General features: G+C 51.2%; 1 protein-coding gene across 16 annotated transcripts in view; it reads left to right on the top strand.

Annotated features, from left to right (window-relative positions):
• Positions 1-24320, top strand: part of NCAM1 (neural cell adhesion molecule 1) — a 365468-nt gene extending 341148 nt beyond the window's left edge. For 5 of the 16 annotated variants that reach the window (XM_018059774.1, XM_018059771.1, XM_018059773.1 and 2 more), the window contains 5 exons: positions 3043-3167; positions 6963-7140; positions 17450-17657; positions 19188-19304; positions 22555-24320. In XM_018059774.1, the coding sequence (XP_017915263.1) occupies positions 3043-3167; positions 6963-7140; positions 17450-17657; positions 19188-19304; positions 22555-22666 (740 nt within the window). In that variant the 3' untranslated portion in view covers positions 22667-24320. Of the gene's footprint in view, positions 1-3042; positions 3168-6959; positions 7141-9713; positions 12067-17449; positions 17658-19187; positions 19305-22554 lie in introns of those variants that run through there. The other 11 variants (XM_018059768.1, XM_018059769.1, XM_018059766.1 and 8 more) reach the window with 3 other exon arrangements.

The raw sequence follows: 25188 nt of genomic DNA, 5'->3' as shown, positions 1-25188 counted from the left end.
ATTCAAAGAACTGAATAAGAATTGAGTAAGTTTTTTTCACTTAGCCAACAAAATCTTGTTTTAATCACCATTGAAACTTGAACGCCTGATGGACTACATGGTACCTAATAGATACTCAATGTGCATTTGGTGAATAAATCATCTTTAAAGCACTCTAAATGATATAATATAGGAACCTCCCTGTCGGTCCAGTGGTTAAGACTCCGTGCTTCCACGGCAGGGTTAGATCTAACCACGTTAGATCCCTGGTCAGGGAGCCGAGATCCCACGGGCCTTGTGGTATAGGCAAAAAGTAAAAAAATACATACATGATATGATATGATATAAAATGTCTTGAATTCTATGAGAAAGCAATACATAGCAGAGTTCCATGGTAGCCACTCAAATAAAATGATGGCAAATTATAGTGTTCTGACTTCTGTAGATGTCAGAATTGTGTTCCATGGTATAGTTTTGAGTGATTTCTCTGTGATTCCGTCTATATTTTTTTTCTGAAGCAAATCCAAACATAAGAGCAGGTCATTAGGGCTTTTGGTTTTCACAAGGTTTCCTTGGCGAGATTTTTGTTCACATATCTTTGAAGGCTCTTAAGGTCTGTTTTTTCAAAGACAGGAATTTTTGAAATGACTTTTTTTTTTTGTAGAAAAATGGGCAATTTTGTGACAAAGAGATATGGAATTGTTTATCTTGGGGCGCATTTCCCTAAAATTGACTGTGCATCCCAGATTTGGTGGCCTGTGTTTTACGGCATCATGAACACAGCCAGGGTGCTCTGAGAGCTCGTCCTAGCACAGTGACCGTTACAGTGATGTCAGAATAAGAAGGAACCCTTGGGGGCATCTGGTGTTTTACAAACCTGGAGACTGAGGCGGTGGCTACTAAACCCCCCTGGGCTCTGCTGTGGCCTCTGTAGCATTCAGTTCTAAAGGTATCTTCACGGCAGCAGAGTAGCCCCAGTGGAATAATCTCTATTTCCCTTCCTGGGAGGTCTCGGGGGAGCGACAGGTCCTTGCCTGGTGGGTGTGTTGGAAGGGCCACTGATGCCACCTCCTCCTCTTCTTCTTCAGGCACAGAGATCATTAATCACAGAGTCAGTGTTGCAATTCTGAATCCAGAAAGTTATTACAATTGATGTGAGTCTTGGTTCAGTCCAGGGTTACCAACATCCTGTTTCACCTGGGACTAAGGGTTTGTCCAGGGTAAAGAACTTGCACTGCTAGCGCCTGGAAAGCCACAGGCTAACCCGCCTGCGGGGGTCACCCCAGTTCAGTGAGAGTAGGATTTGTAATGTTCTTCCGTACCTCCTGCTTCATTGCTCAGCATTGGTGAATCTACACAGACTTCCTTCCCTACTCTAAAGTATATTTCACTTGGAGTTTCTTTTTAGCACTGGATATGTCTGATGGGGCATAAGGCATAATTAATTATTGTCTAAGATGTATAATGGTCCAAAAGAATTAGAAAAGCGTGCACACTTAGACATTATCTAAACAGAATTTCCAAGTATTTTCCACTGAGTAATTGCTGCTGGTGGCTAGACAGTGGTGTACAAACAAGACAAGTCTATCTGAAGCCCATTTATCTTTTTGTTTTTCTTTTTCCTTAGTCACTAATTAAAGGAAGCCGGTCATAAGCACAACTTTTCGTAAATACTTTATCCCACAGGCATTAAGATTACGCAGCCTCCCTGTTGCCGCTTTTTGTAGCCCCATGGCCAGTACAGGGGCACCTTGCAATCCTGTTAATTGAGCTTCCAGGGGGTGTGCCAGGGGCCCGTCGAGTAGCAGGGCTCTCGTCAGTTTTGCCTCTGGTTCCTCCTGGTCTCAAAGGGAAAAGCAGCCCCACAGCCATCGTGAGGTTCCCAGCGCAACTGAGTGAGTTGGGTGGGGTGGGCTGGCCTTACCAAGCAACATACTTGTGGGTGATGAGGTCCAAAGCCTGGTGACAAGCCTCCCCCGGCTCTTCTGTCCCATGTCTGAGATTCTGTCTTCCAGAGAACAAGCCAGGACCACCCACCCAGAAGGTACCTGTTTTATAGGCTCTGCAAATCTGCTGTCTGAGGCCATGAAATAGATACAAGAGATGGTTTCCACCAGAAGTGCCAGGGTCCCCGGTGTTTGAAATCTTCATTTTAACTTTTTATAACAGATGTTCTGTCATCTCATGGCTTTCAACATATACTAATGAAATAGTTTCTCTTAAAATAAATTAGCATTTTACAGGAGAACCATCCCAGCCCTCAGAATTGGTCACATACAAGCTCATCTTTCTTCTCAACCTGGATTCACAGTGTTACTGCAAAAAATAGAGAAACATCGACTTTTTTTCTGTTGAGAAATGCTGAAGACATTTTTTTCCCCTCTCTCTTCTCACAAAAGACTTTAATGAACGTTCCATTAATACAAGGCACCAAGGATTATCACCAAGGCAGTTGAGCCATAAGTGCAGAATGCTTACAGGAAACTTGCCTATGGCAAATCGTGCTTTACTTAATCACAACTGGAAACCTGTTATTTTTTTTTAATGACTCTAAGTCATAAAATTTAATTCATGCAAAAGCTGCTCACAACCCCTCGAATAGATCATATATCCCAGGGAAAAAATAATAGGCTGCTTTGAAAACTTATTTTATGGGTATTTTTCTCCTTAAATGCCTACATTTTCCCATATTTCAGGCTGTTCCTTAAAATGTACCAGGTTTATATAAAAGTTAAATCTGCAGTTGTAGGAGCAGCTAACAGAAAATGCAAGCACTAGGAAGAGACAGACCAAAAAAAAAAAAAAATCCTCTTTTTAAAATGGTGAAAGAACTATACTAGGAGGGAGGGTGGTTTCCCAGAACATTCTCGAAAGGCGTTCTCAGTTTGGGTTAAGACTGAGGCATCTAACTGGAATTTAGAGTTTTACATGTTTTGCTTTTGAACCATTTGAATTGCTGAGAAATCAAGAGTCCAGCCCCACTCCATCACTGCATCTCATTTTGATGGACTGGATTTTCATTGTGTGGATGAAAATGTCATGTGAATTCCCTGGCTGTTTCAGGGGAACCCAGCGCACCTAAGCTCGAAGGGCAGATGGGAGAGGATGGAAACTCTATTAAGGTGAAGGTGATCAAGCAAGACGACGGCGGCTCCCCCATCCGACACTACCTGGTCAAATACCGAGCGGTGAGTAGCCTCCTTCCTGGGTTTCTTGCAACCCACAACCCTAACACCCACCCTGCTGGACCAACAGTGTCTTTAGAGCAAGGGGGCAGGGCAGCCCATGTGCCCGGCAGGTGGCTCATGGGCCCAGGTTAGGGTTTTAAATTCAAAGACTGACTTACAGCCTTTAGGTCATATCCACACTGAGACCATTTTACTTTTTTTTTCAATTCTCTATTTTTTTTACTGATGTATAGTTGATTTACAATGTTGTGTTAATTACTTCTGTACAGCAGAATGATTCGGTTATACATATATACATTCCTTTTTTATATTCTTTTCTATATGGCTTATCATATGGTGTTGAATATAATTCACTGTGCTATATATGCCCCCCCCCCCCCCCCGGTGGCTCAGTGGCAAACAATCAGCCTGCAACGCAGGAGATGCGCAGGAAACAAGGGTGGTTCAACCCTCGGGTTGGGAACAGCTCCTGGAGTAGAAAATGGCAACCCACTCCAGGATTCTTGCCTGGAAAATTCCAGGGACAAAGGAGCCTGGCAGACCACAGTCCACTGCGGTCACAAAGAGTGGGACATCACTGAGCATGCATGCACACACGTGCGATACATAGAATGCACACACGCACTGAGACCATTATAAAACCTCTAGAATGATTTTGGGAATGATAAACCCACCCGTGACTGAGTTTTCGGCTTCCTAGGTTTTTCTGCAAAGTTATTTTCCCATCATTCAGTACGTTTTTGCAAATAACATACTGATACCTTGGAACACACTTGGATAAAGTGCCCTATGGGCCAAGCATGTGGGCCCGTGATCACATGCATTTTCTCCCCCCCAAGAACCCTAAGAAGTTGGTCTCAACAGTTATCCTCACTTTACAGAGGAAGTGAATGAGGTTTATGCAGTTAGTGACCACGTGACTCACACAGTCAGGCAGCCAGGGTTTGAATCCAAGTCTGTCTGACTGAAGAGACGGGGGGTCTAAGCCCCCTGGCCTGGGCTGCCTCGGCTCCTAAACCGTCTCCTTCCCTCAGCTTCCCTCCACTCTAGTGTAGCCCACTCGACCTGTGGTTGTGCCGCTATCCATGAGCTTGGCGCTAGCCTTTTCTCTTCCTGGTTTGCCCACTGCCCATCAGAGATTTCTGACATTCCACCTTTCATCCCCAGCACCCAAACTGAAAATCACCCCTCTTTTTTTGGTCTTAGAATGATACTTGGCCATCACCAACCATAACCGATTGCTGGGAGATTTAGAGACAGCATCTGAGCGTTGCAAATAGCCTCTTGCTAGGATTTCTTAACAGTAGAAAATAACCTGAGTGGAGTTTTCTTTCTTCAAGTAGCACCCAAGAAAGGCTTTTTCCAAAAAGTTTGACTTAACTCCGTCTTTGCCTTTTGATCAACCCCTACTGATCAAAGCCCTAACCTGGTGGGAACCCTAACCTGGTTAGGTTTGCAGAGAGTCAGTACAGCACAGAGCCCCCCACCCCACCCTGGGAACACCTCCTAGCTGCTAGGCCACCTGTCAGTCACTCAGCCCCCTCCTACTTCATTGCGAAGCTGGGTTGGAGCCTGATATGGGGTTAGGAACCTAAGTTGACTTCTGTAAGGCCCGGCCCAGAGGCATCACTGGCTGAGAGGTCCCTGTAACTTCCTCAATGTGGAATAGGATACAAGTACCAAGTAGATGGCCCCATGGAAACCGCTGGAAGCGGACAGTGTGGTGGGGGGATGCCTCTGGCATTTGTTGGGCTGATGAGACCCAGACAGACATGGAATCCAATTCCAACCTTACCACTTAGTAGCCGGTACCCCGAGTAGGTCACCCAATGGTCCATCACCTCCATTCCTCCATTGGTAAAAGGGGGATGGCTTATCAAGTTGTAAAGCTTGGTTATTAGAGTACAAGCAAAGAACCTGAGACGTGCCTGACACTGGGAAAACGCTATACTCGGTAACTAATAACCACTGCTACCATGCAGGCTGGGTCAGGAAATACCTCCGTGCGAGGCCCCATCGGATGTCAGTGTTCAGAATGGTCATTCTGGCAGTGCTGGGAAGGTCTGCTTTAAAAAGACAGCCGGGCAAAACACTGGGATATGTTAGGCTTTGACAACCTTAACCATCCTCTCTCTTTCACTTCGAAATCCCAACTGTTGCTAAATATTTTGATTATTATACATTATTAATATTTATTATGTAACATAATATTTGCTTTAGATTCTGTCCCTCTCTTTTGCAATGATGTTTGCCAAGGAAAGAAGCCTTTCAGAGAAAGAAGACAAAAGACAAAGAGCTGAATTTCTTTGTTTTACGTTAAAATGGGACACATGCTCTCTCTCACAGGAGCTAACTTAGAGCCCTGTGAAGGTAGTCTGGCTTTCTGTTAGACTCAGAGGTTGTGAGCCCCTCTTCCAGCATTTCCCCACACTATCATGCCCACGACACGTGTGCTATCACGACCCTAAAGGCATCTCTCTGGCTGATACAAAGCATTTTGCCTGGAAGATGGCTGGCTTTCCTGTAATGTAACTTCCTCCAGCCTCAGCCATAGGGCTAGCTCACCTTCCAGAGGACACTGCTAGTGTGTTCTGCTCTTCTCAGGAGCAGCCCATCATCCAGTAGACATGTGTCAAGCCCTCCCACCCAGAACAAATTCACCAGCAGAATTTGTAGGATAGGACTGGAAAGAACGTTCGAGCAAAGGGGGGCCCCTCTAACTCCAGCTTTGTGCCTGAAATTATGTCCTGGGAGTGCTCTGCTGGCCACTGCAGGCCGTGACAGCAGCCCCTCCGGCAACACCTCCAGCTGCAGCCTCAGAGACCAGCTCGCACTGCATGGAATAGAGAGACCCTGTTCCCTGCAGCATATGTGTGTTGCGCTCCCTCCTGTGAGAGGATACAGCCCCACTTGGGCCCAGAGGCGCTTGCCCGCAACTCGATTGCCTCTGTGGCTTTGGGAAGTCACCCGTTCTCTCCCCCCGTTCCCCACCATCAGCTTTAGTGAGGGCCTGGCCTGAGCCCTCGCAGGTTTGTTGTGGGGATGCAGTGAGAAAATGTGCAGAAAGCCTTCAGCCCAGGCCCTGGCATACAGCGGGTGCTCTGTAACTAATAGTTTTTAATGCTTTTAATAAAAGTGGAATCTGTGCTGTGTCCCCGTGTCAGAGAGGTGAGCACACACCTGAGTGTGACCCACATTCTAAAACAGGACAAGAGTCACAGTTGTTGGATCATCCTCTACGTCACTGTTAGGATAGGGCTTCCCACCTGCCAGTGGAAGGAGGCCTAAGAACCTCGGGTTCGATCCCTGGGTCAGGAAGATCCCCTGGAGGAGGGCATGGCAACCCATTCCAGTATTCTTGCCTGGAGAATCCTATGGACAGAGGAGCCTGGGAGGCTCCAGTCCGTAGGGTTGCAAAGAGTCAGACACCACTGAGTGGCTGAGCAGACATGCGTCCTTACGATATGCGCCAGCATTCCAGAGCGTAGCCTGGGTCCCTGCACGCCCTCAAGGTAATGGACGGGGCATTAAAGGGTTGGCCCCATGCCACACTGGGAATCTGCCACTGTTCTTATTTGCAAGCCCCCAAGGTTGACCTTCTGACCTGCGGGATCATTTACCTTCAGATTTTTCAAGCTGGTAATAAAAGCTATGCCCGATATCTCTGGTTTTTATTTTCGTTTTGCCCCAGTATTTAGTGACTCCCTCACATTCCTCCTGTTGGCTGGTCTTACCAGCTGTTTCACCTAAAGCTTGCTGGTGTCTCGTATCTTTCTTGCCGGTTTCTCCCAGAAGCTCTCCTCCGAGTGGAAACCAGAGATCAGGCTCCCATCTGGCAGTGACCACATCATGCTCAAGTCCCTGGACTGGAATGCTGAGTACGAGGTCTATGTGGTGGCCGAGAACCAGCAGGGCAAGTCCAAGGCGGCGCACTTTGTGTTCAGGACCTCGGCCCAGCCCACAGCCATCCCAGGTATGACCCCTCTGCTTTCTGTGAGTTTCCTGCTTTGAATTAATGCACAAGCACCGCACCTCCTAATGTGCCTGAATAGCCCCTGACAACTCGCTTGCTTACAGCCATCCTCATGATTGGTTGCCCATGCAGAGCTTAGTTTTGCTTTGTACCAAGCTGTGCAGTAGGTTGAGCTGGACTGGACCCCCAGGAAGGCTTGGGCAAGCATCCTGGGTGAAGGTCCTGTGTCGTCCATCAGCCTTGGAGGACTGATGGTAAGCCAGTCCGTGGGAACCCCTCAGGTGGGAAAGGCCCCAGCTCTAGCCAAGCTTTGGATGCTGATTGAGGAAGGATCCTTTTCTGAGATCTTATCTGCTATCTACCATTTCATACAAGGCCCACGAACCTGTTTTTAAGCGCTTTCTGTCTGATGCTTGCTTACCTGCACCACCGTGGTCCAGATTCTCTTCTCTGTGGGGAGCCCAAGAGAAGGAACAGATGGTGCCCAGTCAGTTAAAAATCCCCTCTGCCAAGGGCCTCACAATTGAAACAAAGATTAAATGGAGCCACTTGAAAAAGATCAAGTGGAGAATGTAGGTGCTGGAAAACCCCATCTGTGAAAGGCAGTCCAGTCTGCTAGAGACCAGGATGAGAGATGCATCCCTTCCAAGAGATGCAGATCCATCTCTAGGGATCCGGGACCAACTCAAGTGCGGGAATAAAGTGAGAGTTGTGCTTCCTGGCCCAGCTACCTTGCTGCTGATGGCCAGACTCCTCATTGACCAAACCCCATGGAGCAGAAAGAGATCTTCATCGTCCCTCTCTGCTTTCCTGACCAGCCACATACCGACCACAAGCAGGAGAGGCGGGCACAGAACATACAACTGCAGCTTAGAAGAGGGAGCCCCAAAAACTCTGGGCAGCATCCAAGTTTGATAGGAAGATGCCCCAACCTCCTGGTGGCCTTCCTTTGGCCGCCATCCTGTCTGTCCTGTCCAGAGTGCTTGCCCCCTAGCTCTCAGCTCAGTGGTCATGATCGCTCATCCCAGGGGGAGAGAGGCCAGAAGGGACATGTCACAGTAGTGACACAGGGCTGTGTGTGTGGCAGTGGGTTAGTCGAGCAGCCGTGAAATGAGATCAGTGTGTGGTCCCCCGAAGGTTGGTTGTGCGTGAGTGTGTGTGTGTGTCTGAGAGACGTGTGCAGGCCCCCAGGGAGTTGGCGGCCACAGGTGAGACGCATCCATGGTCCTCCCCTCCGTGTTGGCAGGGAGACCCTTCAGCACAGGCTAGGGCGGGTGTGTTTCTGCAGACACTGACCAAGTGGTCAGTGATGATGCCGCGGTATCTGGGTGTGACTGCAAGCGATGGTCTCCTCACTGATGCGCAGGCTCTCCGAACAGAGGTGCCCTGTCTGTCCTCTGCCCTTTCTGTCTCTGCATTCTTGGGTCAGTTTTTCCCTGATATTGACAGTCTGGTGGGCGTGTCCAGATCCGCTCGGCTCTTACAGGGCACTTAGGAGCTGGGAGAGTGAGAAGCCCGAGTGATTCCTTTGCAGTGAAACAGTCCTGCTGGCATCTATTTCCTCGGGTAAGCCTCCGTAGGTGGTGATTCCAACACGCTGGGTCCCCACATGGGGTACTGCCAGTGGCATCAGCTCCTGGGGTTGGAGAAGTTGGGGCCACTGCGTTTCAGATACAGAAATTCTGGGGAGTCCTGCCCATGGCGTGATCAGAGCCCTTCTGGCTAATCTCCCAGCTGCCTCGTTAACGGGGAGGATGGGCTGCTCACCTCGCCCACCAGGGCTCCAGGCTCTATTGCACAGGTCTTAGCAAGAGCTTGCCTGGTTAAGACTTCTCCTCTGGGATCTGCGGATCACGCCTCTGAATTACAAGCTGCACGTTGATGGTGGAAATCTGTGGTCAGCGGGCGCTGGAGGTGAGAGGCGCAGAACTAGGTCCCCTTTAAGACCGCCAGGCGTGGGGTGGGCTTGTGCTGCAGGAAGAGGAGGCCGATGTTTTGCTGAGAAGTCAGCCCCGTCCCTGTGCTCAGTTTGATGCGCATAGACCAGTGATCAGATACATTTCTGTCCCCATGTGTCAAAAGCTCTGGAGACCTGAAGGCTCCTGACTGTACCTTAGAGACCTCCCTTATCAAAGGTAACACTTTCCTAATCAGACTCCTGTACTTGACCGTGGAGGCTTCTGTTCTCTCACTTGAATTTCATTTGCTCGCTGACCCCTAACCCCTGAATTCACCCTGCTGTGCTGCTTGTGGCCTTGCTGAGCTGCGGAACTGGCCTTATGGTGATAATACCGCACTGAACTCAGTTCTCTAACCTTTGTCAGCTTAATTTACGAAGTTGAATTAACCTTGGATTCTTGCATTCTCTGTATTTGACCTAATTTTTTTTTTCTTTTTATCTATTTTTTTTCTCTATTTCTGTCTCTTCCTCCTCTTTCCTCCTTCCCCCTCCCCTTCCTGTGTCTGTCGTCGCATATACCACCTTGGACGTCACTGGGACATCCCCACTGCCACATTTGTTTTTAAACAACACCCCACATTCTCTCTGGGGACCCATTGCTTGGCACCTGCAGCGACCTTGGGAGGCTCCTCCGCATCCTACACCTTTGTCTCATTGCTTTTCTCTGCAGTGACTCTTCTCTTGCTCTGTTAGGAACTTGAACACACACACACGAAAATTTAAATTTGCTTAAAAGCCCAGTTCCTATGAGAATGATCAGTGCCCCCCTCCTTTGGAAGAATCTATCAGGACTGCCACGGCCACGCCAACAAGCTCTCTGTGGAAGAGGAAGGTTTGGCGGTTGGAAACAAGCTGGACCTCCAGACATGTTATTCCCACCCACAGATAACGTTTGCGCCACTTCCTACGAAGTTTGCCCCTTTTTTTCGCAGAGTATAAAAATGTTGGGAGCTCTTTTCTTTAGACCCTGTATATATATAAAAACCATTACGCTAGGCTTTTACACGTAAAAACCTTGTCTGTAAAAACCTACAGACGAGTCTTTACATGGCTGCTACTGGTCGCATTTTTGGTTCTTAACTGAAGATGATGTAGCAGAGGAAGGTTTCTAGGTGCCCTCTAAAGCTCGCATCAGATAGTTAAAGCCACCCGCGTCCCCACTCTAACCCCGTGCGCCTCCTCTGCCCTGCAGTAAGTAGTTGGCTTTGCTTGCATTCAGTGCCCATGGTAAGCCCACTGCAATCCACCAGAGCATTTTGCTGGCCAGATGGGCCATGTTGTCCAGACAGCAGAAGAACTCCGATTTAATCAGGTATTTTCTGGGGCTGATCCCACATTCTGGGAGGCACTTTGGTCCTGGTAGTATAACCAGCACCAGGCGCTGTTTAGGATGTGCCCAACACCTGTGGGCTCTGGAAGGTCGTGTCTCCCATTCGGGGTGACTCCTGCTGCCTGGCTAAAGATCAGCCATGGACCTCGTGTCTCAGTGGATGTGGTCCAACTGTGACCCACCCTATTGCCTGAGTGGCAGTCCCCCAGGTCGGAAGCATCTGCTTTAAGCCTGGCCTGAGTCACAACCCCTCCCCACACACGCTCAGCGGAGCCGAAGGTGGGGCGAATCCTGAGCGTCGATGAATCAGAACTCAGCCAGCCTGCCCCATTTCCAGAGTGTCCCTAACCTGAGCCCCACAGCCACCCCATCAGCCAGCCGGTCCCATTTCCAGAGTGTCCCTAAGCCCACCCCCCGCCACCACCACATCTGTCAGTGGCTTCAGTGACGTGTTTCAAATTTTGGTGGAAGCCAGCTGCTCCTCTGTTGTTGGGGGTACACCCCATCCCACGAGAGGAAGTGGGATGTGTTCGTTACAGTCCCCGTGGAGATTCCTGTTCAGTAGCATCAGTGTCTGTGCTCAGGGGTCCTTCTTGTGGTCGCATACCATTCCACATGTCTCATCTCTGAGCATCTCCACAGAAGTTTGATATTTGTTCTGTTTGGTTCCTTCATTTTTAAGTTCTGTTGTTGTTTTTTAACGTTCGGAGACTAGCCTTTCCCTTTGGGAAACCAACTGTGATCCTATGATCTTCGGGGTGACGCTGCCCAAGTCGCTGGGCACAAACAGTCCTGTGTCCTCGGCACTGGCGGTTTAGAGGGTCACGTGCAGACACCGGAGGGTCCACGCTGCCCATCAGTGAGGCCGGGCAGTGCCTCTCGCCCCAGCCCCATCGGCCTGCAGCCCCGCCACAAACCTCTCTCCCCGAGGTCCTCCCCCTCCAGCCCCACCGGGGCAGCAGGAGCAGACACGGCTCTTAGACACAAGGAGAGGATTGCAGAGGCACACATGCCTCCGGGCCCAGCGTAGAACCCCAGCACCATCCCGAGGGCAAAGGAGGACGAGATGGTCCTCGCACAGTGACCCATCGCTGGGTCCCCCTCTTGATATCATCTTGGGCGGAAGTCACATATTCTCCCAGGAGAGCCCATCCCAGTCCTATAGGCGAGGGCCCGAGCCAGTGTTTCTGAAGGGACTGCGGGGGCCCAAAGTATGGGAAAGCCTGACGTCCATGAACCTGTCTCCTCAGCTTATTCTGGGCCAGGCAGACCCCAGCTGGGGTCCTTGCGTTGGACCCATTCAGACAGGCCCCTCGTTTGTAAGGAATGCCCTTCGGGGGTGGCACCATTTGGGCACACCCTCCTCTCATGGTGGCTGTGGCCCCCAGCCCCTGAGATGGCTCCCTCTGCAGGAGGGCGCGCACACCACCCCACTCAGCCATCCCTGCCCTGGCTCAGCGCTGCCCACGTTCCACACGCCACAGGGCTTCTCTGCTCATTTTTGGAGTATTTATACGGCAGGTTTGGATCATGTTTTTCTACTAATAAGAATGCTAACGTTGTTGTGCAGATAATCAGCAAGGCCTTGATGAAGTTTACACCTTTGCATTATTAAAGGAAATAACAGTTCATGTGAGCTCACCAGCGTGTTTGGATTTTATTTGATAACGGTGTATCCTGCCAGAGTCCTTCGCCTCCATTCACAGGGCCCCATGGATTACTTTGATCCCCAGAGGACCCTTTAAATGGCACCCCAGACTTGCAGCCCACTGAGTGGAGGTCTAGCCGCTGGAGCCGCTTTTCCCTGCTCAGTTCTCTTAGCTCTCCTAAATCAGAGCTGCTGTGTGGGGTCATGCCTCCTTGGACTTTCCCCCAGAAGATGGAGGAGGGGAAAGTGTCCTTGCAGAGCCGAGAAGGTCACCTTGGGGTCAGAGGCACACCCTGGGCCACCAGACACACAACTCTGTTGCACGTTCTCCCGATTTCACGGCTCCCTTTACAACTTCATATCAAAGGCTGCACAGAATGGCCCGGTGACAGCGAATCGGAGAGAAGGTGCTCATTTGCAGACCCTACTCTGTTTATCATCACACTTAGTTGGACGCCTCCTGAAAGCCCCAAGACCTAGCCATCTGTTCATCAGAGTCTGGGAAGAAACAAGCAGACGAGGGGTTCAGGAGTGAACCGGAAGCTCAGCTTAATGGTTCTGAGAGTCAGAGGAGGGAGACAGGCATGTCTTTCTGCACTGCCGACCTGGGGCGCAGTGACTGTGGCCCCGGGTCATCTGCCAGGGCTGAGACCGGCTTCTCATTTTGCGGCATTTAAGAGCGTAGGCACTTGGATGTCTCAATCTTGGGCAAGCCAGGTCCCTGTTCAATACCCGCCCCCTAGACCAGGAACCACAGATGCTGAGCAGCCCCAGATCATAGCCTCAAGGTTCAGGGCAGCTCAGAGCCCAGAGGTTGTGGAGAAATTGCTCCCAAGAGGCACTCTTTGTATGCAGAGAGGTCAGGGAAGGTCACGCAGAGACCTCAGAAGTTGTTTTCTTTTTCCTTTTGTAAAATGTTAAGCAATATGTAGGAGATAACCTTTGTCCTTCTGGTTTCCTAAACTGAACAATTCTGTAAAGGCCACTGAGAGGTAATGAATGTTGGCTTGACTTGGATATTCTTTCATTGCCATCCTAGTTTGTCTTTTATTTGCTTGCCAGGTTGCACAGTAGTAAATATTCCACCTGCCAATCCAGGAGAACCTAAGAGACTTGGGTTCCATCCCTGGGTTGGGAAAATCCCCTGGAGTAAGGCAAGGCAACTCACTCCAATATTCTCGTCTGGGAAATCCCATGGACAGAGGAGTCTGGCAGGCTGTAGTCCATGGGGTTGAAGAGAGTCGGACACAGCTTAGTGACTAAAACAACAAAAAAGTGTCCTTTACTTACGTTTTTTTGTAAAAGCACCACTTACCCTTTCTTCAGCTTGAGGGGCACCTCACTTCCTCTGTAAGTCTAGATTCTTAGTGGTAAAGTGAGTGATCCCTTGGGGATAAGTCTTTGCTCTCTTTCCATCCTTCAAATACATCAGTAATGTTAAGGCTACCAGGTAAGATTACACAGCTCATCCTTGAGTGGTGAGTCATAGGAACAACTGTTACTCATCGTAATACAAGGATGAGAAAAACCTAGAAAACAGTGGTCCTCAAACTCTTAGTTGCATAAGAATCACTGGGATGCTTGATCAAATCCTGAGCCTGAGCCTCACCCCAGAAATTCTGATTTCTTAGAGTGGGGGAACCCCCAAATCTGAATTCTTCACAAAGTGCCCCAGGAATTCTGCTGCAAGTGGAGAAACATTATGCTAAAAGGTATTTATTTTTCAACTAGAGATAAAAATCACAAGAATCTGTGAATAAAGATGGGACCTACTAAGTGTTTCAGTCTTACAGGAAAAAGTCCCGCTTGGTACACACTGTGGAGGTGACGGACATTAGGGAACCTATATCCTGTGCTTGGGGCCTTCCCCGGTGGTTCTAGTGATAAAGAACCCACCTGCCAATGCAGGAAACATAAGAGACGCAAGTTTGATCCCTGGGTAGGGAAGATCCCCTCGAAGAGGTCTTGGCAACCCACTCCAGTATTCTTGCTGAAGAATCCGCCTGGACAGAGGAGCCTGGCGGGCTACAGTCCATGGGTTCCCAAAGAGTCGGACACAACTGAAGTGACTTAGCAGGAGCTGCATCCTTTGCTGGGGACTGTAGGGCATCTAGCATGCAATGACAGGCTCTCAGAGTTAAAGAGGACTTGACAACATCCTCTATCCCAGGCCCTGCCCAGTGCAGGAACCTCAGCCCAGAGCATTATAGCATCCTGACCAAGGGATTTTCCAGCCTTTGCTTAATGCTTCTGGCAGCAGGGAGCTCATCTTCTGAGGCAGCGCACACCATGTCTGAAGAGCTCTTATTTGCTAGTTTTTTTTTTTCATCTGAGCTGAAGTTTGCCTGCCACCCCCTTAGTTTCCATCCCCTGGGACCCCTGGTTGAGACTGCCTCTCCCCTCTCATGACATATCTTTAAGTATTTGGAGGCAGAGTTCTCATCTCCAAGGCTAAACACTGCTCATTTGTGCAGCAAATATTCTGTAAATATTTTTTGTAAGTTGAGTTGTGTTACTTGCTGGGGGAACAAGAGGTAGACAGAGACAGATATGCCTGCTAGGATATTCAAGAGGGTGGGGCAGCCAAACAAAAAGCACATCAATGGGGATTTCCCTGGGCGTCCAGTGGTTAAGACTCAGCACGTCCACTGCAAGGGGTGTGGGTTCAATCCTTGGTCAAGGAATCAGGATTCTGCATGCTGCACAGTGTGGCAAAAAAAAAAAAAAAAAATTCTGTTGATGTCAATGAAAAGAAAATGGCAGATGGAAATAGTATAAGAAGGGAATTGTCGTTTAGTTGCTAAATTGTCGTTTAGTTGCTGTGTCTGAAACTTTTTGTGACCCCATGGATTGTAGCCCACCAGGCTCCTCTGTTCATGGGATTTTCCAGGCAAGAATACTGGAGTAGGTTGCCATTTCCTTCTCCGGGGGAATCTTCCTGACCCAGGGATTGAACCCACATCTCCTGAGTTGCAGGCAGATTCCTTACCACTAAGTCACCTGGAAAGTCAAGAAGGGAATAAAACAGAGTAATGTGGTAGATATGGGTGGAGAGTGCCCTGACTTATGACGGCCAGAGGCGTGGGAGAGTCCACCACACATGTGGGACATTTTAGACCAGGGAAAGCAATTTGAATCTTAGGTCAAATGAGAGGGAAGACCTCTTGCCCTGCCTTCTGTTTTATATCAGTCTTATAGCCCTCCTGGCCCTTCCCCAAATGTCTCGTGATGTTGGCTTTGGCCTTCCAAGCCATGCAGCCCTCCAGAGGGTCTGCTGAGCCCAGGGCATGGGTGGATAATGGCTGTCTCTCCCACACAGACCACTTGGTGGTGGTTTGTTTTCCTTCCTTAGAGACGTGACTAGTCCCCTAAAACTATATTTATGTATCAACCTCAGAACATGGTGTTAGGGCCTTTGAGTCCAAAAGTACAGACATTCTTTCCCCGCAGTAATACCTTAGGCTCCTTCTGCAGGAAGTAGACAGTTAACACCTATTGGGTATGGAAGTCAGGAGACCACAGTGGCCTCTGGCCCTGAGTCACGGGATGGGGAGGAAACCCAAGGCCATATTTCTTCTTGTTCAGGGAAGCAGCTTTGGGATTCTGAAGGCCAGGAAGGCCTGCATCGCTGTTTCTTTTCTTTTGTGTGTGGATGTGTGAGCACCTTAGAGAGGTGGAGTGGATGGTGTGGTGCTGGGGAGACCAGCTCTAGCTGACCGTAGGGACCGTGGTCAATTTCCTGCTGCCGAAGCCTGGAGACAGAGTGACCAGAGCCGGGTGCCCTGAGCGTGGAGCCGGTCTCCAGACTCAGGTCTTCCTGAGAAACAGGCCATGTCTTCAGTGCAGGGTTGAAAGGGGCCAGTGGGAGAACCTGGCGAGGGCCTGGGAAGCAAAGGAGGCCAAAATATTCAAGATCCTAGGCAGCTCCTCTGGTGTAGAAATTAGGTTGTGAGTGGTTGTCTCTTACCTGCTGGCCGGTGGCCCAGACCCTGAATTGAAGTTAGAAATAAGGACCATCAGAATGGGACAGCTGTTGAAGGAGCCCCACTGTGCCTGAGCAGGGCTCTGAGGCACACAGAGAGCCCCCCAGGAACACAGACCAATGCAGTAAGAGGATGTGTTCCATCTCTATCACCCTGGGTTACCTGTTCCTTCCGTGAACTGGTATGTGATGTGGCCAGCAGCCCTCCAGGCAAAGGCTCAGGGAGAACCAGGTCGTGTTGGCCACAGTCCCTGCCTCCCATCTGCAGACAGGTCATCCCAGTGGGTCTGGAGGACAGGGTCTGGTGGTGGGATGACACTGCTGTCCTGGTGGAACCCTGCCCTCCCAGAAGAGGAAAATGAAACAGACTTTTCAGTCTGAGGTCATGGTTCCACACTGGCTTCCACAGAGCTCTGCATGGGTCCTTGCTTGCCCTCAGCACAGCCTCTGCCTTTCCGAAGCTGGTGGGAACCACCAGGCAATCCAGGGTTCACCGCAAGCACTAGCACGAACCACGAGCGTGCTCTGGAGCTGAGCCTGGGGTCCTTCCGTGATACCACGAGTAGCCCAGGGCCCTGGAGAATTCTAGGGGGATACCAGGGAGTAAGACACAGAGGTGGTCATTCGAGAGGGTCCAGCCAGAGCAGGGATGCTGGGCGTTGCTCGAATGTGAGAGGGTGTGTTTGTCTTGTGGTGGGCACGTGTCCCGTGTGAGTGAGCTGCCACTGTGGGAGTGTATCTCTGGGTGAGTCTGCTGAGTTTCCAGAAGTCAAATCCAAGTGGGCCTGGCTCCCAGATGGTGAGTATTCCCAGACCTTCTGCCTTGCTCGGTGGGCCTGGGGAGACCCCCATGTCTCCAGAGCAGGTGGGTTTCATTCATCTTCCTAGTGCAGTGAAGGAAGGTGTGGGCCAAAGTCGAGATCCTCTGGAGCAATTCCTAAAGAGCAGGAAGGCATAGGGCATCTTGTCCCTGATGTCCCCACAAGCCCAAAGGGAGCCCTGGGGACCCTCTGCTCCCCGATCTGAGACCCTCTGCCCCTGTCTGGGACTCTGCCCCTGGCAGCTCCCAGGGCTCCCGGGGAGACCAGCCGAGTGTGGGCTGAGAGCAGAGGCGGAGACATGGCGCCGGTCTGGGCCCCTGTCCTGGCTGGTGGCTGCCTTGTGCCCCATCCCCTGATCTGTGAGAGCAGGCTGCCATTCCTCTGTCTTGAAGACAGGAAGAGACCCTGATGTCTCAACCCCAAAAGGCCCAGGGTCGGTGGCACCCTGGACACAAGTGCCGCAGCCGTCCAATGGGCTCTACCCCACCCCCAGGTCTGTTGCTTGGCAGGTCCCGGTTTGTATCTCCAGGTACTAACCACCCCCATCCCTCTCTCCTTCCCACCCAAGCCAACGGCAGCCCCACCTCGGGCCTGAGCACTGGCGCCATCGTGGGCATCCTCGTCGTGACCTTCGTCCTGCTCCTGGTGGCTGTGGACGTCACCTGCTACTTCCTGAACAAATGTGGCCTGCTCATGTGCATTGCCGTCAACCTGTGTGGCAAAGCCGGGCCTGGAGCCAAGGGCAAGGACATGGAGGAGGGCAAAGCTGCCTTCTCGTGAGTGCAAACCCACCCCCTACTGCTAAGCACCCAGGCCCAGGCCCCAATCAGGGAGCCACCTCAGCCTTCCCATTGCAAACCCCAAGGGAAGCGAGGCATTAGAGAAATGTTAAAAGCAGACACCTGAACCCAACCTCACATCTAGAATCTCATAGAAATTCCCTACGTAGGTCAAAATGAGAGGTGTGGTCAGAGCTTGGCCTGGAGGGGAGCTGCCCTGGAGAGACCCACTTGCCGTGCCACCGTCCATGCCGTCACTCACCAGATATTCACGGAGCAGCAGCTGCTATGGGCATGGCACCTTCACCAAGCACTAGGGGACACAGTGACCAAAACAGATGAGAATGCCTGTCCTCCTGGAGGACGATCCAGACAGAAGCTGTGCTCCAGCATCTCTGGAGAAACAGATCTTGAGCCAAACAGGAACCTTCACAGACTGTCGCCAGGTGGGGCTGAGCTGCAGCCAGCCCAGAAGGGACAGAGCAAGGAAATAGGTTGTTAGCACCACCCATGCCAGGCACTGTGCATACACATACATGTACATAGACATATGCTTTCACATACATTGTATACACGCTTGCTCATGCACATATGTGTTTGTACTTACACTACATATGTCACATATGTGCACGTATAGGATGTGCATGTATGTGATCATATATGCATACGTTGTTGTTGTTTAGTCTCTTAGGAAGTTGAGTCATGTCCAACTATTTTGTGACCCCGTGGACTGTGGCCCACCAAGCTCCTCTGTGGGGGATTCTCCAGGCAAGATCACTGGAGTGGGTTGCCAGTCCCTTCTTCAGGGGATCTTGAACCCAAGTCTCTTGCATCGGCAGGGGGATTCTTTACCATTGTGCCACCAGGGAAGTCCATATAGGTAGACACACATGTATACATGTGTGTTACTTACATGTGCATATTCTTATACATACATCATATTTGTGTAAATACTTACATATACATATATGTGTGTGTGTTTACATGTACTCACACATATACAGGTACGTGTGCAAACTTACATATACATATATATACTCAGGGTGTTCATGTACTTTATATACTTAAATATATACATGCATCATAAACTTGTGTATACTTATATAGACTTACACGTGTACGTACATGATACACGTGTTCATTCTTACATATACACATAGGTATGCATGTACGTATTTACCGTGTATACACACATAGATGACGTCAGCACTAGTCTGCGCCAGGTGCTTTCCTCAGCACTTTATGTTCCTTGTCTCGGTTGATGTCCTTAATGCCTAGGCAAGTGGAGACGGTTACTTGCCCATTTTGCCAGGTGGGGACACAGGCATGGGTGAGCGAGTGAGGCGCTCAGGGCCACACAGCTGGCAGGAATGGGGGCTGAGATGCGGCTCTGGGCTCTGGCTCTGGAGGCACCGTGCCCCCGCCAGCCTGGGGCTGGGCGCAGGTACCTGAGTGCGGCTGGCTTCCCTGGAAGCCCCCTGCCTCCCGCAGCTCTCCGGGATGGAACCAGCGGAGCTCTCTCCACAGGAAAGACGAGTCCAAGGAGCCCATCGTGGAGGTGCGAACGGAGGAGGAGCGGACCCCAAATCACGACGGAGGGAAGCACACGGAGCCGAACGAGACCACGCCGCTGACGGAGCCCGAGTACGTGGGCCCCTCCCTGGCAGAGCCCCACACCCACCACAGCACCCTACCCACACCTCCGTGCTTACCACCCGCGGCTCCGGGCCCAGCATTCTGGAGTCCTGGGCCAGGAATGCCTGACCCCACTCTCCTCAGAGAGGAGGCATTCGTGGTCCTATCTGGGTGACTGTGGGTGACCTTTTAAAGAGCTCTGTGCATCAGTGGTATCCCTAGACCCTGAGCCCAGGTCACACGCACACACACACACCACACACACCACACACACACACACACACACACACACCCCGGAAATGACTCAAGGAGACAAACATCAGTGAGACAGCTTAGATTCTGTTTAGGATTTCCAAGAATTTTAGGGTTTTCTGCATTTCTTCCTAAAAGGGTGAGGGAAGCTGGGGACCTGGTAAAGCCTGGCCCTCCTGGTCTCTTAAGCCTTGAGGACCACCAGTCAGAAGGCACGTCCAGCTTTGGGTGTCATGAATGCCAGGCTGTTGTGGGTACCGTGGGTTTGAAGGGAATGGAGTTTGATGGACGCGCAGAATCTCTGGCTGGACAGCGCCCCAGCCCTGAGGGGCCACGTGGAGCCCCTGTCTGTGAGGCAGCTGGACCCGATTCCCCAGGGACCTCGGATGCCTGCGGTGGTGGACGCTGAGCTCAGCTGGCCTCTCCCCGGGTCGAGATGCGAACAGGGCCCGCTGCAGGTGTCAGGGAAAGGGAGCCCCAGGCAGGCGGCAGGGAGGAAGGCGAGAGGCCCCGCCAGGCGCCACGTTCTCTGTCGTCTCCTGTGTCCTCTTCTGCCCGCCTGGGCGTGTGCTGCCTCCCGTGTCCTCCTTTCTCTGTGGGCCTGCGTCCTGCCTGTGCGTCCCCGCATGCCCGCCCTCGGCCCCCTCCTCGGCCTCCACCTGCTCTTGGCTTCTCTGTCTGTCTCAGCTTCATCGTCTATCTCTTCTACTTCCTGTCCTCCCCGCAGGCTGCCTGCTGACACCACAGCCACTGTGGAGGACATGCTGCCTTCTGTCACCACCGTCACCGCTAACTCTGACACTATCACCGAAACCTTTGCCACTGCTCAGAACAGCCCCACCAGTGAGACCACCACCCTGACCTCCAGTATCGCCCCCCCGGTCACGGCCACCCCTGATTCAAACTCTGTGCCCGCCGGCCAGGCCACCCCGTCCAAGGGGACCGGCGTCACTGCCGCCTCCCCGGCCCCAGCCCCAGCCCCCAAGGTCGCCCCCCTCGTTGACCTGAGCGACCCTCCGACCTCAGCCCCAGCCGCCAGCAACCTGTCCTCTAGCGTCCTGGCCACCCAGGGAGCCGTGCTCAGCCCCAGCGCCCCGGCCAGTGCGGGCGAGGCCCCCCAGGCCCCTCCAGCCAGCAAGGCCGTCTCCCCGTCAGGAGCCAGTCCCCTGGCAGCTGCCCCGACGGCCCCTGCCCTGGAAGCCCCCCAGGCCAAGCAGGAGGCTCCCGGCACCAAAGGTCCGGACCCCGAGCCCACCCAGCCCGGCGCCTCGAAGAGCCCACCCGAGGCCGCCAGGGCCCTCGCCAGCCCGAAGAGCGAGGCGGCCTCCGTCAGCACCACAAACCCTGCCCAGGGCGAGGACTTTAAAATGGACGAAGGGAACTTCAAGACCCCAGATATTGACCTTGCCAAGGATGTTTTTGCAGCCCTGGGCTCTCCTGCTCCCGCCGCTGGGGCCAGTGGACAAGCCTCTGAGCTTGCTCCTTCCACGGCCGACGGCTCTCTTCCGCCTGCACCAGCCAAGACCGAGTACGGCCTCTCTCTGTCCGCTGTCGTCGGGTGGTGTCCCGTGGTGGTGTGCGTCTGTGCTGTGCTGTGTCCTCCCTGATAGATGTGTCTGCAGCCTCATGCAGGGCTTCTCGGAGGCGACTGTCAGCCAGGGGCTGGGCCAAGGCAGAGAGCGGGGCGCAGGCAGGCAGCCGCCTGCTTACTAATTAGGCCGTGTTAATTACGTTTGATCCTTATCGTCCTAGCAGTGGCATCTCTTGTCCCTGGAGGAGCCCTTGCATTTGGGTCGCTGATGAGCATAGCTCGGGAAGTGAGCTAAAGAGGCCAAGGTGCCCTCATCGGCCACCCTAGGGCCCACAGGCGGGGTGTCATCCAGGGCCAAGGCCAAGTCCCCACCAGCATGGCACAGTGGTGCAGGAAGTGAAGAGGCAGACCCCGAGGCTTGTAGGGGGTGGGTAGAATCTGATCCAGAAGCCCCCGAGACACCCTAGCCTGGATGCCCACATACCCCCCTGCTCCTGCTTCTGCCCCGAGTGACTGGGGAGACTCAAGCTCCCAAGCCCTGAATGAGGGCCGGGTTTCCCAAGTTCAAGACCATGTCCTTCAGCGTACAGGTTTCTTAAATGTGAGGCCAAAATGCAGGGGCGCCAGCTGGGCCTGGAGTCTTAGCCTCCTCTTGTGCATCCTTAGACCAGCTTCTCACTCCTGGGACTGACTGAGGCCAAGAGTGACTGAGTCAGATGGAGGTTTTTATAGAGGCTCCTTGGCTGCACCCAGATAAGCTGAGGTGCTGCCACCCAGAGTCACAGGGGGGACCCTCACTAGGAACCCTGAGTCTGTTGGGAAATAAAAGGATGGCCCTGCCCATCCAACCGCACTCAGCTCCCCTGGAGCCTGGCAGCCCACTCCAGCCTCTCACCAGACTCCCATGGAAAACTGCCATGGTAACGAAGAGCATCTTCTTATCCTGCGCGGAGAAAGCCCTACAGGGGCATCACCAGGAAGGGCAGAGCACTGAGCGGTGGGCCTGCAGACAGGCAAGCGTGATTTGCAGAGGGTCCCCTGGAATCAGTCCCGGGGAGCCCAACACACACAGCGTTTAGATCAAGCTGGGCAGCTGCTGCTGCTGCAGCCATGCAGGGTGAGCGGAGGCTGCTCCTGAAACACTTACACACTGCAGCTAAAGCTGGAGCACCGCCCCCCCCCACCCCCCGCCGCCCGCCACATCAGATCAGGGCTAGAAGGGCGCCTTCCTCTGATTTAGCGGCTCTCCACTTCGGCTGCACATCTAGAGCCACTTGGGTGCTTTTAAAAGTCACCGCATTCTGCCCCAGGAGATCAGGCTTTCTGGGGACACGGCCCAGGGTCAGTGATTTTCAGAGACTCCAGGTGATCCAGAGATGCAGCTGAAGTTGGAGTCCAGTGCTCTTTTGAGGGACTGGCTGGAGGGTGGGTTACGGCACACAGTGATCTCAGTGCTGTTTTCCCGATTCTCCGCAGGAAGGGTCCCGTAGAAGCGAAGCCGGAGACAGAAACGAAGCCAGCGCCAGCCGAAGTCCAGACGGTCCCCAACGATGCCACACAAACAAAGGAGAATGAGAGCAAAGCGTGATGGGTGACGAGACACCAGCAAAGATCAAAATAAAAAGTGACACAGCAGCTTCACCAGAGCATCTCCAATATCTCACACACACACACACACACGCACACACACACACGCACACACACATCTCATTCCTCTAGTGTCTTTTGCCTTTAAAAAAAAAAAAAAAACTAAGCAGATCAACATGGGATCTCCTTTTTGTAGATTCATAGAAAGGGTTCCTTTGTTGCGCACTCACTTGTAAGAAAATGAGACAAAAACGTGAAACCCACAGCCAAACTAGGACACTCGGTTCCCTGAAACCATTTAAAAATCAAACAAAAGGACCCCAAATTAAGAATCTAGGAAGCTCAGAAGAAAAAAGAATCTAGGTTCAGGATTTTGGTGTTGCCGAACCGGCACAGACCGGGTTCAGAGAAATAACTTCCAGACGCTAAGACTAACCGAATGAACAAAGTCCAAGTTTATTTTTCTACTTTCAGTCGAGTTTGGACTCTGTGAAACCTCATAAATAAGTTATAATTTCTGTTCACTTTGTATTTGTTCAGTATGCAAAGTGTATCACCCTTCCTAGCTGAATTCAATTCCCACATAGACTCTTGTTTTGTAGGAAGAATGCCAAATGCAGCTTCTGGGGGTAGATCTCAATTTGCAGTATTCGGATTTCTTTTCTTTTCCTTTTCTTTCTGCCTTTTTTTTTTTCTTTCTGCCAACTTTGCTTTCCAGTGTTTACAAGTTGACAAATGTTTGACTTCAGTTGTGTTTCGATGTCCATGTAAAATAGCTGCCTTTTTTTTTTTTTTAATTACAAATACTGCCTAGAGGTGTAGGATCCTCCCAGGACAACTTTACAAAATCTAATTGTTTACAGTGGCTCTTCCCCCCATCTGATTTGAAATTTTTTGCCTGTGTGGGACTCAGGTGAAGATCCATCTCGTTCTGGAATGGTTTTGCTTTCGGTTTTCGGTTCCGTTTGTTTGTTGTTTGCTTGTTTCCTTGGGGGTTAGACCACTTCTGATTAGCGACCACCTGCCTGTATCTGTGAAAAGGATCTGCTCCCCAGGCGTCCCCACCCTTCCTTTTGAAGGACTCTTAGGCTTTGTTGAATGAAGCAGAGAAGATTGTATAGTTGGGGCTGGTCTTGGTGAACACACATTTTTACCCCAAACATCCCCTTTTTTTGTAGAAAGCCAAATAAAATATATACATACAATTTCCTTTTGAGCCCAGAATCTAGATTTGAGCGGAAGAGCATGTGTGCTTCAGGGAATTAGTGTCTTTTTTTGGAAATCTGTTGAAGTAAAATAACATCAGCCTTCTGTTCACTTAGGCAGCATTTGTAGAAACAAAAGGAAAAAAAAAAAAAACACCAACCTGCTGTCTGGAGTCATAAGACAACTTTTCCTGGATTGGAAACCAAGTGGGGGGAAAAAAAATACAGAAACTTTAAGGGGGATGGGAGGGGGGAGAAGGGAAAAGCCAGCCCTTTGTATAGAAATTTTGCTTTTTTTTTCCCTCATTCTACTTTAGAACTGCAAGCTTGTGCACTGTGGATGCGTGAATATTTTAGTGTGAAACGTGTTTTTGTCATAGTATTGAAATAAAACTTCAACATAGTTTGGTTGTGGAAGGTATAGCAGATAGTTCAGAAAAAAAAAAAAAACATTCAGGAAACAAAAAATAACTCTTAAAAGGAATTGAAGCCTTTAAACAAAGAATGAAATAGAAATGATGATGACGATGATGCTAAGTCAACAAAAATGAGCGCTCTGCGGGCACCTTTCCCAAGGTACAGAGAAAGCAGCCAGAGGTTAGGGTGGCAGGACTCCCTCTGCGTCCGTTCTGTGGGCCACACTCCCCCGTGTGTTGACACTTCTGCAGTCTGGTCAGTGGCGCTTATGCTAGATTATTTCAAACTGTGAAAAATAATGGTCTTGTCATTTGCTCAGTGTGGGGTTATTTTGCATTTTCTCAGCTCCTGGGGATGGAAATGGAGGATCTGGGTCTACACAGGTCTGGCCCTTTGACCTTGGGGCTTGCACAAATCTGTGCTTCGCACGCACAGGCCCCCAGGACCGAGCCAGGTGACGACAGTGGTTAGAGCACGCAGCAGATGGGAGCTCCCGGGCGCTGAGACAGAGGGGAGGACCCAGCGGGGAGCGGTGGGCTCCTCTGCTTCCCCAGGTTGTCAGTGGAATCGATTCCTCATCTTGGGATGGGAATGGCTTCGACCACCTCAGCCAAGCCCACACTATACCTCACTGAGACTGTGCATCTCACTTCAAGGGGTTGTGGTCATGTGAACTGATTTTGGTTCTGATGGTTAGGAAGAGAAAGAGGTATGGTCGACCCTCAGATAACCTGGCCCAGGGCAGCTGACTCCCCGCCCCCTCCCCAGACCCCGGCTCTGCTGGAACCCCAAACTCCGCCATCCTTTTGTTCTGCTCTCTCCCGTCACACGTAGATTTGTCTCTGCATGCGTGAGCCTTCCTTTCTTTGGAAAAAAAAAAAAATAAACAGAGCAATGCTTT

The sequence above is a fragment of the Capra hircus genome, chromosome 15, assembly GCF_001704415.2.
Source record: "Capra hircus breed San Clemente chromosome 15, ASM170441v1, whole genome shotgun sequence".
Lineage (NCBI taxonomy): Eukaryota > Metazoa > Chordata > Mammalia > Artiodactyla > Bovidae > Capra > Capra hircus.
Note: the sequence above shows the minus strand (reverse complement) of the source record. Positions and strands in the feature narration are given on the sequence as shown.